We start from the raw sequence: 23,941 nt of genomic DNA, 5'->3' as shown, positions 1-23,941 counted from the left end.
AATTCTTTTCAGCCACGTGTTCGGGTGCCACTCGAACCCGGCATTTTCCATTTTGTTGCCTGGCTTGTATGAAGTTAGAGGGGCCTGGATCCCAACACTCCCTGTTTTATCGGGACAATGAATAGTCACTGACTTACGATTAATGGGCCCCTCCTATTTTGAAGGTACCAATGATCAGTTGTGCAAGATGCTAGATAATTAGAGCTGCACATAATTATAAATGCCTACTTTTGCAGACAAATCACCCTTTGAGAATACAGTATCTATTTGGGGGGCTGGAATTCTGTATGCATGGAGAACGTTTGTTTGGATCAAAATCATGGGCTCCTTGGAAGCCTGGTAACCTCAGTGGTCCAGACTCACTAACATCACCCCCCAACCATCCAGCTACTCTCTCTGCCTTGTAACAGCTTGTTTTGCTTGTTTTAAAGATTGTTTTTAACAGTGCTCTATTATTAAACTAACAGCAGCTCTGTGGGAACAATAAGGTAGAAATACAAAAGGAAGCCAAAGGCTTCAGGCTTTATTTAAGCAGCTGTAATTTCTCTGGACAATAAAAAACGGCTGTTAAGGTTTCTAATGAGCATCTGTAAGGCCTTAATAAAATGAAAATTGTAAAACGTTAAAACAAGAAAGCATTTTCTCTGGGCTTAGCATCTCATTGCTTCCGCCTGCCTTCCTTTCCTTTGAGAAGACAACACTTGCCTTTCCCAAGGGGCAGATGTTCCAGAAACCCTTTGCCACATCTAAAACTAAAGAGGGGGGTTGGGGGCAGGGGAGGGAAACAAGGAAGCTCCATTATAAAATGTGAAGCTGCCTATGCTCTTTGGTTGAGTCATGTTTGGACACTGGTTTCCTCAATTGTAAATATATATATCATCACTGAGCCAGGTGTTCTGGCAAGGGGGTCATGATTTCGGGGCCAGCCTGGGTAATACAGCGAGACCCTCTCTCAAAAACTAAAACACACCATTGGGTTTTTGATATGGATTAAATGAGACAATAATGAAAAGCATTAAGAGCGCTATACAGCGCACAGTAATTAGCAGTCATGATAACATAATGTGGTGACCCTCAGAGTACATAGGAAGGCATACTTACATTTATAAAGCTGACGTTGAGTTCCTTAGCTGTGTATCCTCTCTGGAGATTGCGCCGGGCATACACGTCATAGTCACGGACAATTCTGGTGATGATGTCTGATGTTGAGATGCCTTCTGTTCTTTGCGTTGGAACAAACATGCCTATTCAAGTAAGAATAAGAAGATAAAGATGGGATTACCTCAGTCAGCCTCTTTTCTTTTAACGGTCCTTTTTTTTTTTTTTTTTTTGCTGGATAAAGTTGGAGATTCTCGGGAGTCAGGGAGTCCCTCTTTTCTGGCCCCAGCTGATAAGCATCATCCCAGGATTGGTCCAGGAGACAGCATCTGCTCACCTGGCTCCTGACATTTGCTCATGCTTAGCTCTTCCTTTCTATCCTAGGTACCCATTTGCCACCCCTGTCATCCACAGAGTTCTTCCTCACCCTCAATGAATCTACCTTCAAGGTTGTGTCTGTGTGAAGTCTTTCCTGAAGTTGACACAAAACCCCATAGCATTTTGGACGTAAGTATATCTTCAGTTAACAAAACCAAATGTCTGTTACCTGTCTCTGTACAAAAATGGCGCGAGCGCACGTGTGTGTGTGTGTGTGTTTTTTATATTTTTTAAATTTTTTGTTTCTTTAAAAAAACAGAAGTGGATATTTTTAATGCAGTTATGCCTTGATTGCCATTGCATTGCCAGTGTCCAGATCAGTGAACATCTAAGGTGCTCAATAAATGCAAAGGGAATGCGTAAGTGAATGAATAATAACAATCGAGGCAATGAATGGGTCAGATCACAGCCAATCTTCTTCCCTCTGGAAGTCTGCATCACATTATCCCCACAGGAAAAGAAGGGTCCTGTGTTGTCGCTGTCTAAGGGTATGTGTGTGATGTGCTAGATGATCTTATCTCCTCTAAGAATACTCTCCTACATGGAGCTTTCACCACTCCAAGACACTTTCATCTGGAATATGTGGAGAAGAGTGAAAATAATCAAGCACAAGGATGCAAAGTTCTGATGCTTCTATTAGATGTCCTTAAAGTCAAAGACATATCGGTGTTTACCAGCAAACACAGGCTATACAGGAGTCGTAGATGAAAACACAGTAAGAACTGAATTCATGCTCAAAATTCTGTTGTCAAGCAAAATCATGTGCTGGCAACTGAGAACTTTCTAGTCCATATCATTCTGACCACTTAGGTCTGTCCTATATCATTAGCATGGTGAAGCCCAAGGACAAGGGTACTGTGTTCTCAGTTTATGGCAAGTCACTTAAACCTCTGAAGGCAAGCTATTGGACCTTAGTTTCCCTCAACTAAGAAGTTAGCTAGACACATCTGGTCCACTTTTCTTCCCCTCTGACCATATCTAATCACAAACCAGTTCCTCAAATGCTTCCATAATTCAACCACTTTCCTCCATATTTAGCCAAACCCAGACCAACTTGTTCAAAGATTACATCAAGAGCCTCAAAATTAGTCCTTAGCAATGTCACAATGTATGTGTGTGTGTGTGCCATGAATACAGGCACCCAGGGAGGCTAAATGAGGGTATCAGATTCCTGGAGCTGGAATTACAAGCAGTTGTGAGATGACTGGCATAGATGGTTAAGAACTGAACCCAGGTCCTTTGCAAGAGCAATAGGCACTCTTAATCACTGAGCCATCTCTCCAGCTCCGGTGATGTCATTTTTGCCCACTTAAACATGCACAGCCAAGATCCACAGTCATCCTTCTAAATGCAAGTTGCATGCATGCCTGCCCATTCCTCTTCATTGACTTCCTCCCATGTTTAGAAAAAGCCTTTAACCTGCTTCTACCACAGCTCACACGGTCCCCTTCCTGCACTTCCTTCTAGTCTTAGTCTCATCTCCCAGCCTCTCGTCTTTACACCCTCAGGTGAGGCTCCTGTACTGTACAAAGGACTGGAATTGTTTTGCTCATAGTCTGTGGAAGTTTGAATGTAATTGACTCCCATAAACTCCTAAGGAGTAGCACTATTAGGAGGCATGGCCTAGGAGTAGAATAGGTGTGGCTTTGTTGGAAGAAGTATTTCACTGTGGGCTTTGAAATCTCCTTTGCTCAAACTATGCTCAGTGTGGAACACAGTTCACTTCCTATTGCCTGCAAATCAAGATGTAGAACTCTCAACTCCTTCTCCAGCACCATGTCTGCCTCCATGGCCACCATGTCCTGCCATGATGATAATGGACTAAACCACTGAAACTGTTAGCCACCCCAACTAAATGTTTTCACCTTTAAGTGTTGCTGTGGTAATAATGGCTTCTCTTCACGGCAATAGAAACCCTAAGTGAGACATGGCCTATGACGTTGGGCCTGTACCTAGCCATAATGGACTTCTTCAGTGTCCTAAAACTATTAGCTCTCCTCTGTCTGTCACAGTTTCTGTCTGCTTAACTCTTGGTCACCCACTGGGTTTCAGGTTTAGTGTCAAGGAAATTAAGTCTCAACTCCCAAAGTAAGTCTTCCTGTTTGTCATCCCCACTGCTCTTTTCCTCCAGATACTGCAAGGTCTTTGATGAACACTTCCATTAGCAACTGCCTTTCAGGCCTATGATCTGTATGAGGGATAAGACCACACCCTTCTTGTTTGCTTCTACAGTCTCGCAGCAGGTGACAGGCAGGCACTATCAGAATATTTGCTGAATGAATGACAAGATGAATGCTGATGCTGAACACCCTTCGATCCAATTCTCTCTGAACGTTTCTTTCTTGCTGCCCCAAGGTATCCCTTTGGGACCTTTGAAAGCATGCCACCTGCACATTCACAGTGTCAGCAGTACGATGATGGTACTGCTGATCTTGGAGACAGAGCACATGACTCTGGCCTGTGCCTCACAGGATAGAGTTGGCATTGGCCACTAGGTCAGAAATGTCTATGACCATCTTCTAGGAGGGTGAAACCTAACGAATAAAAATGAAATGGAAGGCGGGAAATGCAAACACTTAGCCACATGGGTGCAAAGAGAACCCTGACTAGACCAAGTATGGGAGCAGGGCTTGGATTCCCATGTGACCACAAGCCAGCAGGTCTGGAACAGCCTTAACTGGAACAGTTGAAGACTTCCTGGTGAAAATTCCATCCTATCTTTCTTCAGGCTTGATGAAATGTGAAGGGTTTTTAGCTACTAATTGATTTTAGCAAGTTACTTAGACACAGGGGACACGAGCTTGCCCTGCCTGAAGTCAGAGACTTGGGACTCTATGGCTGAGTGACTGAAAGCAGATTTGGAGCTGGGGAAATTTGCTTTGGCTGCTTGAGAGGTAGGTCTCTGAAAGAAGCCAAGCCCTCTGCTGACATAATGAGGCACCCAGCTTCCTCCAAATCCTAATTATTGCTCTGCTAAAAATATTCAGTAATGAGCATGATCAGAGAACCTTTTTTATCATGCTTTTCAGAATTGCAGCATTTGGTTATGGAGCTATTTTAAGATGCAGCAAAGCACATGTTAATAAAGCAACTTTCAACAGTAGTAGGCACTATCAGAATGATAATGAGTAACGTGGACCTTACAGTCTATTTCATCTCAGCTCCATCTTTCCATCCAGCTTTGCTAGAGGATTTTGACACTCGGTTCTGACAAACCAAGCTCAGTGTTGCACTGTTTAATTTATACACATGATACCTTGGCTTCGTTTAAAGTGATTTTTGACTTTCCAAATAAACCAGAGTATAAAAGCTGCCCATGGGTGCTCAGATCACTTCTGAGACTTCTCTTCCACAGTGGCCACTCTGTGGCCTTTTCTGTGTATATCCCAACTCCATCTTTATAGTGACTTCCTCCTGGTGAGGACTCGGTAGAGCAGATTCATGGACCATAAGGAAGGATCGCTGGGCAAACGAAGTCACATACCCTTAGTTTTAGGCCTGCACTTCCAGGGAAACAAACCGCCACCTGACTCTACTTTAGAGAGTGAACCGTGGTGAAGGGTCACGTCGGTAAGTTGTCTATGTTCCATTGCATGGCCCCATGGGCAGCAGTAATTTGACCCAGTGGATTGCATTTTTTAAAAAAGAAGAGGCCATGCAGGTAGAAGATGAGGGTATTGGGGGGGGGCTTGGAAGGCTGCAGAGAGTATTTGAGTTGGCCATGATCAAGATACACTGTATACATGTATGAAATCCTCAAGGAATACATTTAAAAAGCAAATGTTTTAGAAAGAGATACATACACATACACAAAATAAGAATATAGAAAAAGAACTCTTCAAAGAGGCCCACATTACCTTGCCCTTGAATTTGGGTTAGCCTCAGTGACTTGCTTATACTTAAAGGTTCTATAGATGATGGTGTGTGATTCCCAAGGCAGGCCACAGGAGGCCTCATGGAATCTGTTACATTTGCCTGTTCTCTAGATAGTTGCCCCCAGCTTTCATGCTGGGAGAAACCCAGGCAACATGGAGACAATGTATTGGTGCCCCAGTGACAAACACAACTGAGTTCCTGCCTTACAGGTAGATGACTGCAGTTCCTATCAGCATCTAGCTACGGCAGTTCCAAAGAGTCAAGCAAGAAGCTCTCAGCCTGCGGTAGAGGGCTTGTCCAGTATATAAGAAGCTGTAGATTTAATTCTCAGTGCTACATTAAAACAAATAAGCAAACATACACACAACAGGCAAGGTGGCAAATGCCTTTAATTCCAGCTCTTGGGGAGCAGGAGCAGGCCATCTCTGGGAGTTCCAGGCCAGCCAAATATACATAATGATTTCTAGGCCAGCCAGATTTACAGAGTAAGAGTCTGTTACAAAAAAATAAAAGAAACACACTGGGCAAGGTGGCACACACCTTTAATCCCAGCACTCGGGAGGCAGAGGCAGGTGGATATCTGTGACTTCAAGACCAGCCTGGTCTACAAGAGCGAGTTCCAGGACAGCCTCCAAAACCACAGAGAAACCCCATCTCGAAAAAAAAAAAAGAAACCCCGACAATTTCCCCATTAAAATCCTGCTCCACAAAAGTCATGAGCAAAATCAGCCTTTTAAAATCACTACCTTGGGAGTCATTTTGTTATTCCTCCTTTACTAGAGACTACTCACTCAGGGAGGAAACTACTACCAGATCTCCAAGGTAGCTAAGGAATTCTTGAGCAGGAATGCAGTTCACCTTGGGGTCTCTTAGCTGATTCTAACCTGGTCTGTCTCTGCTGCTATTTTCACGAATCTGTATGTTGGCTGGCAGCTCCGATCTTAAGAAGATATTCATCCCCCATGCCATGACCCATCATGATGTAACTCATGCACCAACCAGGTTTTTTCTCATTCCCCTCCGCACATTGTTGCTCAGCTTTTCCAAAGTTGGAAATGTGTGAGATTTCTTTTCTTCGAACTCCTTACAAGCAAGGTTGGGACTGAAAAGTGTCAGGCCCCCAGTTCTTACCAAATTCTCCTGAGTTCTGAGCGAGTCCTTGCAAAGAGGACTGTACACACCTGGCTGCTCCAGTGATAGTGGGCATTCCAACACTCGGTGTATACATGTTGTAGGCCTAGAACACTCCGTGTATACATGTTGTGGGTCTAGAACACTCCGTGTATACATGTTATGGGCCTAGAACACTCCGTGTATACATGTTGTAGGCCTAGAACACTCCATGTATACATGTTGTGGGCCTAGAACGCTCCGTGTATACATATTGTGGGCCTAGAACACTCCGTGTATACATGTTGTAGACCTAGAACACTCCGTGTATATATTTTGTAGGCTTAGAACACTCCATGTATACATGTTGTAGGCCTAGAGCAGCTATCATCCTATGCTTGTATGCTGTGCTAGAGAGGAAAATGCCTCACCTGCTTCCTTTATATGCTTATAAACATCATCAGAACCAGCGGAGGAATATGGAATGTCATCATGAGCCACAAAGTCAATCTGTTGAAGAAAGAGAGAAAGGACATTACCATTGGCATGGATGGGCAGGTTTGTAGATTTGAAAGAGACTGACGACTCCCCCACTCTCCCCCCAGTGCCTTTTAAAATAAAGCAGTTGTAAAATGCTGTCCTCTGGGTAAAACAAGCCATTAACCATCTTCATCAGAGCAGCTGTGACAACTTTCAAGAGCCCCTCACAATCAGCCTCACAGAAGCAGGCCCAGTCATCTGACTTATGATACCAACGTCTTTCTGGACTTCCTCTCCAAGCCATCCTACTGTCAGGTGGGCTGACCTCCTGGGATGGTTAATCTTATTATCAAATCACTGAGATCTAGACTCACCATGGAAACATCTCTGAGCATGGCTGTGGGGAACTCTTGGTTAGGATAACTGAGGGGAAAGACCCACCCTCAATGTGGGTGGCATCATTCTACGGGTTTGGCTCCTGGACCAAATCAAAAGGAGAAAGTGAGCAGGGCACAAGCTGTCATTGCTCTCTGCTTCCTGACTCTTTTGTGTTTTTTTTTTTTGTTTTTCTAGACAGGGTTTCTCTGTGGCTTTGGAGGCTGTCCTGGAACTCACTTTGTAGACCAGGCTGGCCTCGAACTCACAGAGATCCACCTGCCTCTGCCTCCCGAGTGCTGGGATTAAAGGCATGTGCCACCAACGCCCAGCAACTTCCTGACTCTTGATGCAGTGTGACCAGATGCTCCTTGCTTCTGTTTCTACACATCCATTGTCGTGATAAACTGTATCCCTTGGAGCTTACAAAATAGTCCTTCCTTCCTTCTTTCCCTCCTTCATCAGTCCTCCCTCCCGTTGCTTTGCTGAGGTATCTTGTGGCAACAATGAGATAAGTAACTAGCATATATGCCTTCTTGAACCATTTTCCTCTGGTCTTGATGCCTGCTTATCTTCACCCCTGTTTCCTACTACACCAGCTAAACATTGTCTGCACAGCTTTTAGAGGCCTTTGCAGGCAGCCTTTATTCCACCTCAAGAGGCCGTTTAGATTAACACTTTAATTTGCCAGGGTAGCATTGCTACCTACCACTTACACGTTATAAAATCATAAACTGGAAGAAGGAATTTAATCAGGATTCTTAATACCAGTGACAATAGGGGCTAGATAATCTTGGGTATGTGTGTCTAGGGGTCCTGTACATTGGAAGACACTGAACAGCATCTCATACCTCCACCCACTAGATGTCAGTGGCACTTTCTAGCAATGGCAACCAAAATGTTTCCAGACAATACCCTTTGGGGTGCAAATTCAAGAAAGAATTTTTGAATTAAATGATATGTAAAATTGCTTAAAAATAGAAACTGATACATGGTAAATACTCAATATATATTTCATTATTGTTGTTACTAATTCTGTCCTCAGTAGTCAAGCTTACTTCTCCCTCTTCAATGCATAATAATAATAACAACTCAGGGTAGCCATGACACTGAACTCACTTTATATAATAACAAAGTCCTTCGCAAAGTGCTGGGCATATGGTAAATAATAAATGGCATTCATCATGGTCATTATTAGTATCCTCTAAAATGCCTATCATATGTTGAATATACAATATATGCTAAGTAAAAAAAAGTATGATTACTGGTAGTAAATCATATTGTAGATTTTCTTCTTTTCTTTTCATTCTCACCAGGAAATTGTCTCCTCTGCTATTACCCATGCACATTTATCAGTGTTCTCTATTCTCTTCTGCATTGCTAATTTAAAAATAGAAAAGAAAATTCTTAGAACAGCTTAATCTTATTTTTTGTACTGCTTATAAAAGGAAAGAATAGCTCCTAGTGTGGGGCTGGTAGGCAGATACAAAGAGCATAATTTGATGCAGATCAAAAGAATGTCTCATGTTTTCAACTAATAAAAAATCTTATGTCAGTAGGAATCTCAGAGTCACAAAATCATTGCTATAAAGTTCTTTCCTTAAAGTCTCACCCCTGACCTCCCAGATAAGATGTGTGTTCATTTGTTCCATGCCTAAGGATGCCTGTGAGGCTGTGAGGACCAACAATGATGTTGGTACTGGCAGGAACAATGGCATCCTTGGAGCTCCTGTCACAGTCCAGCCAGCTTTCCAATTATTTTACTTAGATTCTTTCATTAGCTCCTTAAAAATGGTCCCACAAGGAGGACAGCAGTCTCATCCAGTTCTATAGTCTAACTGAATCTAGTGTGATTAAGAACCTTGCTCATGGTTCTCTAGCTAGAGGAAGATGGAAGCAATATTTGGACCTGGCTAGCCCGGCTCTAATACCTGCACTCAAGACAAGGAAAAGATGGCAAGTCCTTAGTTTTGGGCAAAAGAGAGCTGTTACCTCTAGTGATGCCACATGTTAGCCCCTAAAACTTCCCCTGTAAGAAACAGGGAGAGTCTCTTGGTTTCCTGCAGTCTCAGCTACAGAGCCAGAGTCCTGGTCCGGTTACAGGAAGAATGTGGGAGAAAGACAAGTAAGTACCTTGTGTTTTTCCAGGAACTCTGGTGTGAGAGTCCATGGTGCATCTCGGATGACTTCGTCCACATAGCGGCAGTGTCTGAGGGCTTCGTATCTCTCTGCCTCGTTCATCACAGTAAAACCTTTGAATTTGTGAGTGAGGTCATCGCTGCAAACTGAAATGGGCAAAGGTATTAAATACTGTTGCCACTCACCCTGCGGTAGATCTGGTTTCTTTGGCAAAGCAAAAGGAGTGTGCTTTCACTAGGTGCTTGGCATAATTGAGCTCAGGGTTTTTTTTTGTTTTTGTTTTTGTTTTTGTTTTTTCAGGAACAAAGGAGTATGAGAAGAGAGCAAACCTAAATCCACTAGGAATTTGGAGTTTCCTTTTACGGTTAATTATAGCTGCATTCTCTTCTGAGGCTTTTATTAAAATTATTCTGCACACTATCTAATGTGACTTTCATATCTTTTCATCCTGCTGGCTCACTCCGGTGAATAACATTCAAAAGTGAAATGACCAGAGGAAACCAGATGAAGGGACAATGGAAAGAGAGAAGAGGAGCCAAGAGGCCTGTACTGTACAGGGCCAAACCAATCAATTTCAATTCCAATTCTTGCACAAAATTATTGTACTTAAGTAACCAGGGTGGGACACATGCGCGCGCGCACACACACACACACACACACACACACACACACACACACACACATACACACACGGAGGAAGGGAGGGAGGGAGAGGGAAGAGAGAGAGATCTATTTCATGGATGGAGATAGAGATCCAGTTATTACACATTAGGCCGCTCAACGAAGAGGTGAGAGTTATACAATAGAAAATCTGATCTAACAGAGTTCAACCTTCCCATAACACCCTGTGCTGTCAAGTCACAGGTTCTAAAGCCCTCAGTTAGGAATAATAATTTCCTTTACTATTCAGCCTTAGAAAGAAGTGAGTCTTTTCTTTTTTGAAGATTTACTTAATAGTGTTCTAAAATGAACTAAACAAAGATCATACTTACCTACATTTTGGTTGACTAAGGCAGAGTTCCTAGTATTCCCTGTGTGCCAGGATGAAAGGTCCCTATATGTAGTATTTATTTACCCAGGTCCTGCTGAGAATCTTGCTGAACCAGGTCAGAGCTGCCCTTGCCACTTTCTTGCCAGGAGATTTCCCCTCCCTTTGAAGTATTATGTACACATAGTAAAAACTCTGATCTTAAGGACAAAAGGTAGAATTTACAGACAAGACTATCTTCTTTTTTTTTCTGGAACTAAATTATGTTCTATCCCCTGAACCAAATCTAGCCACAGAGTAAGTGTAGCCAACTGATATGCTCAGCATCCAGAAAACTTGCCTTTAGAGCCCCTTCACAATCTAACAACCAAGTTATCATTTATGGAAATATTCCATTGGCCTTGGTTGCTCTTGATCAAAGGCTACAAAGTTTCACTTAGACTGGAGGAGTACACTTTAGTCATCTAGTGTATTGCATGGTGACCACTTAATGATAAAGCTTGGTATACTTTTAAAAGTGCTAAAACAGATTCTAAACACTCTCACAACAAAAACAAAAAAGTGAAATATGTAAGGTGGTGGATATGTCATCATGTGGATACAATTACCTTGATTTCTATCGTGTATATATAGATCAAGACATCAAATTGTACTTAATAAATATAGGCAAGTATTACATCAATAATAGTAATCGTGCCACTTAATAACAAGGACAAGTTCTGAGAAGTTCATTGCTAGTTGATTTCCTGACTATACAAACAGTGAAGCATGCATCTATACAAACTTAGATGGTCCAGGTCCATAGCTGTTGCCTTTTGACAAAACCAAGAGACAAAGTAAATACAAGATGCACAGACATGCTACCCATGTAAGAATGAATAATGTTTTACAGTAAGCTACTTAAATAAATAGGTATACTCTAAATTAACAATAGAAAATAAGAGTATAACAAGGGTTTGGTGGTACATACCTACAATGCCAGGACCGGGGAAGCTGAGGCAGGAGAATCATGAATTTGAGGCCAGCCTAGGATACATAACAAAACCCTGCCTCAAACACAAAATAATATAGTAAAATAAATATTTAAGCCAATAAGATAGTTGTTTCTTAAAAAAGATAGTTGTTTCTTATCATTACCAAGTATTGTGCAGTGCATATAATTGTATAGACTGTATTTTTGGGGGGGGTAGGGACTCAATGTATAGCCCAGGCTGACTTTTTTTTTTTTTTTTTGGTTTTTCAAGACAGGGTTTCTCTGTATTGTTTTGGAGGCTGTCCTGAAACTCACTCTGTAGACCAGGCTGGCCTCGAACTCACAGAGATCCGCCTGCCTCTGCCTCCCGAGTGCTGGGATTAAAGGCGTGTGCCACCAACGCCCGGCTCCAGGCTGACTTTTAACTTGAGATCTGTTTGCCTCAATTTTCCAAGTTTTGGGATTATAGGTGTGCACCACCATGGCCAGTGTGGCTGTTTTCATTTTCTGATGAATAGTTCCTGACCATAGTAGGTTCTTTTTATTAATTTATTTGTTTTTAATTTTATGTGCATTGGTGTCAGATCCCCTGGAACTGCAGTTACAGACAGTTGTGAGCTGGGAATTGAACCTGGGTCCTCCTGAAAAGCAGTCAGTGCTCTTAACCACTGTGCCATCTCTCCAGCTCCCCTGTAGTAGGTTCTTAACAAAGATTTGTTGAGTGAATTAATGGTGTGTGATGTATAAAGATTCTCAATAAATGTTAATTATTATTTTAAATCAATAAATTATCAGCAGGTACACTTTGACAACACATATGCACATGAGACAAATGAATCTGTAGGTACACAAACACACAAACTATATAGCGCCTATATACTTTTATCTTCTTTTTAAAAAAAAGATTTTATTATGTATACAGTATTCTGCCTGCATATATGCCTGCACAACAGAAGAGGGCGCCAGATCTCATTATAGATGGTTGTGAGCCACTATGTGGTTGCTGGGAATTGAACTCAGGACCTCTGGAAGAGCAGCCGGGGCTCTTAACCTCTGTGCCATATCTCCAGCCCTATACATATATCTTCAACAAAGACTTCCTGAGATGCTTTCTGTTGTAGCAGTTTAAATTATCAAAACATCACCTGCATAGCTGAATCACCCAAGGAGCTTATTAAATAGAAAGATGTTTGAATCATACATAGTGGTGCTCACCTTTAGGCCCAGCACTCTGGAGGCAGGGGGATCTCTATGGGTTCCAGGCCAGCCTGGAATACATAGTGAGTTCTAGGCTAGCTAGGGCTACATATTGAGACCCTGTGTCAAAAGAAACGGAAGTGTGTGATATTTTATTTCACATTAACTCACAATGGCTCCCATAGCCATTTCTATTTTTAAGGTTACACAGGAGTCAATGTCAGCTTTACCAAAACCACTTTGTTTCAGTCACTTACAGTATGCCGGCATCAAAACCATGGTGCAATCTAGAAAATTGTATAGCCGAACGTGCAGCAGAGGAAGTAAAGTAGAAGCAGTTAGCAGAAGTGTTACCTATGTGACTACATTGCTTCCTTTGTCAAAGGCGGGTAACTATTTGCATATTATCAATGTTTTTAGTTAAAAAAAACTCATCCTTACTCCTGATAAATTTCACCTGGAGTAAAAACTGGTCTATAATGGCTGTCTGTTGGAATATTTTGCCATGGTTGCATGTGTCATGGAATGTTCTTTATCTGGCCAGCATCACCTAGAGTGAGCACCTTTTAAATAGTTAAATAAATCTAATGAATTTTTAAAAAAATATTTCTGTATGTGTGTCTGCGTGTATGTGATGATCTCTCTCTCTCTCTCTCTGTGTGTGTGTGTGTGTATGTGTGTGTGTGTGTGTGTGTTTGTTTGTTTGTGCTGCTCCTTGAGGTTTTGATTCAGTGTATCTCTGGTGAGGTCCACACAGCTCTGTCTTTGACAAGATACATGGTGATTCTGATACTTACAACATTTGCAAGTCTCCTGAGGCATAATATGAACAGCTTGAATAAAGAGACCTGCTTGTCTCTAAATCATCCATCATGGTCAGAGGTAGGGCAGGTAGTAGGGCCATAATGACTATGCAGTGATTCACTGATTGTGTCAGCTTTTGGTTTCATAAATAGGAGCCATGTATGGGCCACACTATTCTACTTAAAAACAGATCGAGGGGTTTGTAGATGGTCTATAAAAATTTTATTACGATACTACATCAGGAATCATATTGAGTAGAAATGGATTTCAGATCTGTCAGTTCTATATTTCAGAGAGCACTAAACCAGGTCCAGCCTATATGCTCCCCCTTACTGAATCTGCACCTGAGCAATTTCTTAGGACTTTTACATGACTGAGATAACGGTCTCCTAATAGACCGCAGAGAAAACAAACATCCTGTTTACAGTTTACGGCAACACACAGCTCCTTTCATACTCAGAAGTGACCTCGAGAAGCAGCTGAACATGCTGACCTGCATTGTCTAAACATTAATTACGCCCAAAGCAGCATTGTTGTTCTTGAGTGTTGGCAAATGCACTCTGACAACCAGATGGAGCACTCCTAGCAGTGGCCTTCCATGGACGAATTCATTGCACTCTGGGTGCTTGTGCTGCAGCTAACCTATCCTGGCAGCTCACCGTGCTCAAAGTGAAGCACCCTACAGGAGAGAAAAAATAGCACAGGACTTGAATTTTTGGACCCCAAAGACTCAGATTCTAATACCAATTCTGCTCCTCTTTTACTGGGAAAGCTGTTCTAATTGTCTGGTCTTTGAACAAGGGTGAAATTTTAAGAGTTCCTTTTGATGAATCACATGAATGAAGAGTAATGCTTTAAAAACTAGCCATTTATTAATAAGAGTAATAATATAGGAGCATTGGTGGAAATACTCCTTTGGGCTTTGTGCTGTCTTTTCCTTACCCTAACTCCAATTGCTTGTCCGGGGTTCTTGCTACAAACTTCTTGTAGAAGTGCTAATGTTCAAGATGCTGTTAGACAGTTTGCTTCCTGGCTAGAGCTCCTTGGGAAACATGTATAAGGGAGAAGATAGCAAAAGAGAAGATTCCTTTAAGCAGTGGACAAAAGGTCAAATGTCTATAGAAACCACAGGAATCAGGGCTAGTGGCAGAACCTTAGATGAGATGAAGAATGGATGTCTCTAGTAATTGGAGTTCACATCTGGGTGCAGACTTCAAGTCCCTCAGCTGAGAAAGGTGGAATGACGTCACTCTCTGCTAGCAACTGTATGGAGCTGGATAAAGAGGACAGTGGAAGAGAGGAGTAGGAACTCCCTCTCCTTTTTGTACAGACGTTTCAGACACTTGATTGCAGAATGAAGTAATAAGGACAGAAATTTAATTTCCCATCTGCCATGCAAAGTGGAATATTAGAAGAATACTTTTTAAGAATGGTTTTCACTGTTTTCTTTACATTTTCATGTGACAAGTGAGGGTCAAATCTAGAGCCTCCTGTATACTAGGCAAGTGGTCTACCATAGATCCAAATACCCTTAGCTATAGAGGAATACTTAATTTTAACTAGTAAAAATACAAGAAAGCATAAACTCAAGTTTGTGAAGTAATATTTACATCTAGTATACTAGAAGTTACCATTATAGTAGTAATAATACTTTATTTGTTATTTTATTTTATTCCCTTTGTTTGAAGTAGAGGTAGGTGTTGGTGGAACTTATCCTTTAAAAAATGTTTAGGCTTGGGGCTGGAGAGATGGCTCTGTGGTTAAGAGCACCAACTACTCTTCCAGAAGACCCAGGTTCAGTTCCCAGCAGCCATACTGCAGCTAACATCTGTCTGTAACCTTAGTTCCTGGTGATTTGACACCCTCACACAGAGATATGTGTAAGTAAAACACCAATGCACATAAAATAAAAATACTTAAATCAAAGAACAAAAATGTTTAGGATTAAAAAAATCCTTTCTGCTATAAAATTTCAATGTATTGAGCTGCACCTTAATATTAAAATGGATAAAAGTACTTTGTAAGTACATAGTCTCAGTTCATTAAAATGCTGCCAACAGGGTAAGATTGTACAGGACAAAAATTCAAATCATTACTGGTTGCATGCTTAAAATCATACATGCAAGTATTGTAATCGTAATGGAAATATGGAGGTGTCTGTTACTAAAGTTTAAAAGTAAACCACAGTTTCTAATTTTTTTTCTGGAGACCAACGAAATGACTCAGCAGAAAAGCACTTGCAGCCAAGTTCGAGTCCTGAGAACCTACATGGTAGATGGAGATAAGCATCTCCTCCAAGAATTCTCTGACCTCCACACATGTGTCATGGCACATACATGTCCACACTTGCACACACACACACACACACACACACACACACACACACACACTAAATAAATAATTTCGGCTGAACACCAAGGACTTCCACCAAGAACCTGTCCATGTACTTGGACAAACAACAGTGTCTTTATGAGTGAAAACTTAGCTTAGCATCATCCAGAGAAATTCCTACACTGAATCTACTCCTAGATGTAATTAGTATGACACACCCTTCATTAAGTTCAGCACAAACATTTTTATTTGTTCACACATACGCTTGCGAGTCACCCATTCAACCAACAAGACAGAATAGCTTTTCTTTAAATGTGTCCTGACTTTCCTCAGGCCAGAGCTGTCTGCTATTAAGTTAGTTTGGGACACTCTGAAAAGATAATCTAAGACAAAGGTCTCCTTGTACTGGGTCCACATAGCCCCAAGGGCATGCAGAGGTGGCAGGGTACTTGAGAACAATGTCCAGAGCCTCAACTTCTAGCAGTATAATTTCTTCAACTTGATATACCCGAGAAATTATTTATATTTGCAACTTCACTCATCGCAGTTTCCAAAAGAGGCACCGTGCAAACCTCACTGTGGAGTATTGCAAAGGGTGAGGGGTAACACTTTAAACACAAACCTTAAAAATCATGTAGAGCACCATGAACCTGTGGGGCAGTGGTTTCCAACCTTCCTAATGCTGCAAGCCTTTAATACAGTTCCTCATGCTGTGGTGACCCCAACCATAAAATTATTTTCATTGCTAATTCATAACAGTAATTTTGCTGCTGTAAGGAATCACAATGTAAACATCTGATATGCAGGACATCTGCTATGCGATCCCTGTGAAAGGGTCCTTCCACTCACAAAGGGGTCACAACCCACAGCCCACAGATTGAGAATCACCACTCTAGTGCCTCCTTGTCCCCCCCCCCCCGCCACACACTTCTGTTACAGGTGAAAGCTGGTGTTAGGAACCAGAGTAGACTGGAGAATGATGCAAATTTTGGCCTAACAATTTTGCTTCTGCTTCTCTTGTGTATTATCAAAGAACGCATGGATCTTGAGGGGCAAGGTCCAGGAATTCAAAGCAAAAGGAGCACTAGAAAGAAATATTGAATGTGAAAAATAGCTTTTTCATGTAGTTAAGGGTAAGCATTTTTCCAGCTATTCTCAACACTCATATTGAATCCTAAAAATGGCTTTTCTCTTGTAGTTAAGAGTAAGCATTTTTTCCAGCTATTCACTTCAAAATCACTTTAATAAGCCAAAGCTGTATAGGCTGGTACTGCTGCATCTCAAAAATATATCTGAAATATTTTCCAGAATTATAAAATTTTTAAGATACACTACAATAAAGGCCTGGGTAAAACATTCACATTATTTTTATATGCATTACATTATATTTTACATGCATTATTTTAAAGGAAGATGAGACCCTATTTTATAAATTCCCATCATAAAATATCTCATTTACAGATAGACCATATCTAATTTCATCTTCTAAAATGTTTGTTTTCTACCTCTTCCTGATGAAAAATAAAGTTACCTACAATTAATTTTTAGTAATATGCCTCTTTCTCTCTTTAAGTACATAGGGAACTTTTAATCATGGTACCCACTAAAGATAATTGAGTTATTTATGATTTTTATATTTAATTTTATGCTATTATTCCTGAAAGCCATACATTACAATCACACCCACATATACACACGCACACTATTTAAAGAATGAATAACATGCCTTTTATTTTATTTTGATTTATTTATTTATTTGGAGATAGGTTTTCTCTGTGCAACAAGCCCTGGCTGTCCTGGAACTCACTCTGTAGACCAGGCTGGCCTGGAACTCACAGACTCACCTACCTACCAAGTGTTTGGATTGAAGGTGTGTGCCACCATGCCTAGCTCAGAATAATATGCCTTTAAAAACATATTTCTTGCTGGATGGTGGTAGCACATGCCTTTAATCCCAGCACTTGGAAGACAGAGGCAGGCAGACCTACAGAGTGAGTTCCAGGACAGCCAGGGCTACACAGAGAACCCCTGTCTCCAAAAACCAAAACCAAAATCAAACTTTTTTCTCATGTGAGATTGTCTCAAGGAATGAGGGGGGCAGGATGGAGAGATGGCTTAGCAGTTAAGATCAAGTACTGTTCTTGTAGAGGACCTGAGTTCGATTCCCAACACCCTCATGAGTTGGCTTACAACCTGGTTCACAAACACCTGTAACTTCGGCTCTAGGGATATGCAAGACCCTGCACTCGCATGCGCTTGCCTCCCCTCCACACATGCGCACACGCTATTAAAAATAGGAAAAGAATTCTTAAAAATCTGTATTCCTCTTATAAATACCAGATAATCTTATCCATGAATTGTACCACATTGCAACAAATTAAGGATACTGGCTCATTGTCTTGCTTATAACATTTGTTGCATTTTATTGTTTTAATCTTGAATGATTCTATTTTATATAACATGTTTTATAATAATTTCTCAGTATTTTTCATAAAGCTTCTTGGAATTGTATTAATATAGCTACATTAAAAGCCATTTTTTGGTTTCCGGGTTTTAGTAAATCTGACAATAATTATTCGGTTGTGGGATATTTGTATACTCTGTGAAGATATATTGCTGTGATTGGCTGAGGTTAGGCAGGATCTCCGGGGACAGAGAGGACTCTGGGAAGAAGAGAGGCAGAAAGATGCCAATGAGATTCTAAAGAATTTAGATATATGGTGTAGATCAGAAGTAACCAAGCCATGAGGCAAAATGTAGATTAAAAAATATGGGTTAATTAAATTATAAGAGTTAATTGGGGGAAAGCCTAAGCTAAGGCCAAGCTTTCATAATTAATATGAGGTCTCCACATCATTGTTTGTGATCTGGCAGCACGAAGAAAAATCCATCTACAGGACTCATTTTGCTAATTAAATTAGAAGGTATGTTCTGCAAATTCAGTAGGCTAAAATCCCAGCCCCAGCACTTTGTTTTAAAAGTAAATGCCAAAAACATTTTTTTCAGAGATTGTTGGATTGGTAATGTTTTAACGCAATTACCAATACTTCCATTTCTTTTCTCATGTATCTTTTCTTTTTTCATGTATCTGCTTGAATAAGTTGCTTTCAAGTAAAGAAGCAAGGGTGATAATTAAGAGCCATTTGATAAATCTTGATAAAACCTTTTGTTATAATTTCCCAGAAAGGGAAGGAACAAATGATTCTAAAAGCTTATAATAAATCTCTTTGCAGGTCAGACCATTTTCAATCCATTCTGTGCAAAAGATCTTATCAAACTTCCACCTGACAAACAAGTAAGACTGTTTTAGTGGCAATAATAATAAATTGGTTTTCTGAGTTAGGGCAAATAATTCAGAAAGAACTCAAGGAATTGAGTGATATCACTTTAACTAACTTCTTCCATTCCCACCAGTACATTTGTGTGAACAAATATTTCAGTACTCACTACAGCAATGAAAACATAAACAAAATTATTGTTATAACTTGCCTCAATCTGGCAATATGTTATATTCACCCACAGGCACATCCATAAATAAGACTATCCTAGTCATTTTATTAAGAGAGAAATTGCTGATCACATTTATCTTTATGTTTAACAATCACTTATCAAAATGCATAATGTGGTACTTGGTTGTGTGTTGATTTACAGGTGTATTTCTCATTTAGAGACTATGATAAAAGCAACTAAAAGATTTACAAGCACTAAAGTATCACACTAGGAAAATTATAGGCAAGAACAAATTTGAGGAGAAAAGGGTAAATGTATAAAGTATTCAAAAATTAAAAGTTTTTTGTATTCTGTAAATGTATAATGGCATATTTCAAAGTTTTTAGATGCCACTGGAGGCATTTAAGTGACTGAGAACAATTTTATTTAACTGAAGTAACTAATTTAATTGTTTTGGATATGCAGGGTTTATTGTGTAGCTCAAACTGGTCTGGATCTTGCTATATAGCCCAGGATAGCCTAAAACTCAAGATTCTCCTAACTTAACCTCCCCAGTTCTGGGATTACAGTTATGTACCAGCATATCTGGTTATAATTTTGTTTTAAATTTTCAGTGTTGTATTTCTGGCTTCTGGTGTGGCATGTTAAAGAGCATAAATATCACTACACCATTGTGAAAAGTAAAAGGGAAGAAATAACTGAAAAACCGGCATGTTTTCAGAGAAATGAAGGCAGAAAGTGGGGAGAGAGAGAGACAGAAAGAGAAGAGAGGGAAAGGAAGAGAGAAGGCGAGGAAGAATATATATATATATATATTTATATATATTTATATTTATACATATTTATACATATTTATATATATTTATATATATTTATATATATAATATATTTATAATATATAATATAAATATATTTATATATATTTATATTATATATTATAATATTTATATTATATTTATATATAAATATAAATATATATTTTTATATATTTATATTTATATATATTTATCTCACAACTTACTGGACCAGAAATCCACAGGAAGAAACCTCAAGGCACCGGTGGCAGCAAAATGTAAAGTGACAACTTGCCAAGGCTCATGTGGGCCCATGTAAGAGTTTAAAATTCTGGGTCACATAGTTAATTGTGACCCGCCCATACCAAACCACCTCTGAGCTCAGATCACCTAAATGACTTAAACCCACATGCTACAGAGATCTTCCCAGGTCTCCAGTAGCCCAGAAGACTCCAGGTAGCAGTACTCACTCTAGAGACAGGATAAAAGAAAGAAAGCAAGAAGTAGTTTCTCCTTTGGGTCCCTTCATATGATTTGCCTATTAGCCATTGCTTTTATCATCTTGTCATTCTCAAAGAACTCTATTTAATAGTCACATGGTTAGTACCCTTAGCAAAATCTGCAAGTTTTCCCTCTGAAATTTCCAGAGAGTGGCTTTTTAAAAAATACTTGCATAATATAAGATGATATTAGATACTGGAATGTCCTGGCTCTGCATTTTTCTCCCTCTTGGGGATCTCAAGGTTTATAGTGCCTAGTCCAATGTATCACCACAGAAACTGATCCCAGTGGGTAGATATGAAACTAATCACAATGGATGGGTGTACTGCTTCCAGAGCTACAGAAGTGACATGCACGTCTCCACAGTCAATTACTATATTCTCACCAAAATTAGAATAGGTAACCCTTCTGGAGGATGAAACATCAGTCTATGCCAAACCATGTTTCTCTTTCTATACTTTTAGGAAGAAAGTCATCTCCTTCATTATGAACCAAGAGGGCCTGGATGTATAATTCTCCATTTCTTTATCACACTGTACTTGGTTATATAAGTGATTAGGTCTATCTTATTAGCATAACACCTTCCTAAGTGCTACAGGTCGCACACAAATAAAGTAGATAGCGACCTTGTGCACCACCAATCATCCTAAACCCCTTTGGTTCCCCAAGATTTGAAATCAGAGTAATGCATTTTCCTTGATCCTCTAGAAAATTTTAGGAACATAATTGCATCATGTCACAAATATCAGGAGAAAAGCATTAATGGAAAATATGAGGTGGTATCGTTAATCTGTCTCTCTCCCCACCCCCCATCTCTGGCACAATGGTACACAGTCTTATAATGTCATTTCTCCTATGGTTTTAAATGTCATTTTGAATTCCAGGTAGTGAACAAGTGAGGTGGTATAAGCTGAACTGGAAACATTAACAATGTCAGATTTTATTAATAGACATCTGAAAGGGATATTTTTCAGGAAGCATATTATAAGTGAGTTTCTGGACAAAGAAAATGCACTTCTTACCTCCTACCAACAAGTAGCTGTTGGGAAACAGTGTTTTTGCTTGCATAAGTGCCCTTGCATGACCTGAGTGGAAGAGGTCAAATATTCCATCTGCATACACTCTAACAGGCCTGTCAACTGCGGAAGAAAGAGACACGATTAACCCAACTGCTGAATAAGGAAGTCCCATTACCTTCCATCATTACAGTGCTAAGTTTACCTACAGAAGATACAATATCCACATGTTATTAGTTTAACATTAGTGCATGAAATTAATTTTTTAAAAATAGACTCATAAAGGCATCAAAATACAACAACAAAAGAATTCAACAACACAACACACAGTGTTACCTAACAAGGAAGACAAAAACAGAGCTCCTTCTCCCCAGATGTCTGAGCCAGTGGTGTGTACCTGTCTTCATCTTGTTAATTAAAGACTTTAGAAATGGACTCAGAAGGAGACCTGAGGACAATGTAGAGTTTAGGGAGAAATCCTGGCAGCCACCAGAAAGATGGATGGAGAAATAGCCATGCCTTTTAAGTGAGGCAGGAACTAAAAATAGATGATTATTAAGAAAGGAAAAAATCATCCTCAAGAATGGAAGTGAGGGTCCAGGTAATGGTGTACACCTTTAATCCCAGCACTTGGGAGGCAGAGGGAGGTAAATCTCTGTGAGTTCGAGACCAGCCTGATCTATAGGAGCTAGTTCCAGGACAGGCTTCAAGGCTACACAGAAACCATGTCTGGAAAAACCCAAAAGAAAAAAAAAGGAAGGAAGGAAGGAAGGAAGGAAGGAAGGAAGGAAGGAAGGAAGGAAGGAAGAACTGGAGAGATGGTTCAGGGGTTAAGAGCATTGGCTACTCTTCCAGGGGTCCTGAGTTCAAGACCCAGCAAACACATGGTGGCTTACAACCATCTATAACAAGATCTTGTGTCCTCTTCTAGCCTGTAGGCAGAATACTGCATACATAAAAAACAAATAAAATATTTAAAAAAAAAAGAATGGAAGTGAGCCAGTGAGCTGAATAGAGACATAAAAAGCACCCAGTCATGCAGCATGTGATCTTTTTGAGGTTCTCTGCCCTCGCATTTGTATCTGAGGCTTTGTTTCATATAGGCTCTGTTCCTTGAATGATGGAAATGGCAGGGTAAGAACAGGCTTCTAATCTACAAACTCTCTTTTTCATGTTAATTTTTTTAGTCAGGATCTTTCTATATGCCCTTGGTTGGCTTGGAACTCACTATGCAGAACAGACTGGCCTTAAACTCAAAGAGATGTGCCTGTCTGCCTTCCGAGTGCTGGGATAAAGGCATGTGCCACCACATACAGCCACGTGTATATGGATATAGCTTTTAAAGTCCTACTCTTTATCACATTCTTGGTGGGAACATCAAGGCCTCAGGACTGAAGAAAGCCCCGAGTCCTGTTCTCAAAGACAGTAATGCTTTTTGGTGTCTGCTCAGATTGCTGCTCATTCTTCTTTCCAATTCCAAAGTCCATAGGTGGTCGAAGTGAGCTGTGATAGGGGGGATGTTTTCACCCCAGACATGTGCAAATGCAAGGCTCATTTCATCTTGGAAGGCAAAATGTTTCCCAGCATACCATTGTACAAGGTCACTCTGTGATATAAGAGAGTCGGCATGTGACTCACAAGAGAAGTCAGTCAATGTATCGATTTTGTATATAGTGGTGGTGCTCTGGGTTAGAAACATCTAATCATACTCTAGTCCTTTCTAGTCCTGCAGGATGCTATTGCTGAGCCAGACGAGAGACCCATTTCGTTCTAATCAGAAAGAAATGCTGAGTGGTTGGGCTGCACCAATGTAGTGTATAAAGCAGGCACAAATGGAGGAAGAGGGTTGTTGTTTTTTGGTATCTCCATTCTGAAAGCCAAAGAGAAGGAGGTGGAGGAGAGAGAGAGAGAGAGAGAGAGAGAGAGAGAGAGAGAGAGAGAGAGAGAGAGAGAGAGAGAGAGAGAGAGGACATGCATGCCTGCACAGTATGCACATGGAAGTCAGAGGATAACATCAGAGCAGTTCAGTTCTATTGGGTTTTACGGCTCAAAGTCGGTCATCATGATAGTGCAGCAAACATTTTCATCCACTGAATCATCTCACCAGCATGCCGATTTTCTGTATAAACCTAGGAATGCTGCTGACTTTTAAAAATGCATGCATGTATTATATTAATGCTATAAAATGAAATGTTTAGGGGATGGGGTATGGCCTCATGGCAGAGTGCCTCCTCAGCATGCACAAGGGCCTGAGTTCCAACTTCAGCACCATGAACCCCAAAATGGAGAATTGAAAACTTCTATTAAACGACTTAGGGTTTAGATTTAAAATTGTGATTATTTATTGATGCAACCCAACACCATTAATTTAGAACATAAAGAAATATTACATTAATAGATTCAGATGAAGCAATGTTGCTAATAAATTAAA

At 40.3% G+C, this 23,941-nt stretch overlaps 1 protein-coding gene across 3 annotated transcripts in view; it reads right to left on the bottom strand.

Moving 5' to 3' along the window:
• Pcyt1b (phosphate cytidylyltransferase 1B, choline) overlaps positions 1-23,941 on the bottom strand; it is a 95,273-nt gene that overhangs the window by 16,443 nt on the left and 54,889 nt on the right. For all 3 annotated transcript variants that reach the window (XM_040744198.1, XM_040744195.1, XM_040744196.1), the window contains exons 3-6: positions 21,517-21,633; positions 9,451-9,602; positions 6,894-6,972; positions 1,102-1,244 (exon numbers count right to left, since the gene is read on the bottom strand). In XM_040744198.1, the coding sequence (XP_040600132.1) occupies positions 1,102-1,244; positions 6,894-6,972; positions 9,451-9,602; positions 21,517-21,633 (491 nt within the window). The remainder of the gene's footprint in view (positions 1-1,101; positions 1,245-6,893; positions 6,973-9,450; positions 9,603-21,516; positions 21,634-23,941) is intronic.

Source organism: Mesocricetus auratus, unplaced genomic scaffold (assembly GCF_017639785.1).
Source record: "Mesocricetus auratus isolate SY011 unplaced genomic scaffold, BCM_Maur_2.0 Super-Scaffold_100003, whole genome shotgun sequence".
Classification (NCBI taxonomy): Eukaryota; Metazoa; Chordata; class Mammalia; order Rodentia; family Cricetidae; genus Mesocricetus; species Mesocricetus auratus.
The sequence above is the reverse complement of the archived record's forward strand: the minus strand, read 5'-3'. Positions and strand labels throughout refer to the sequence as shown.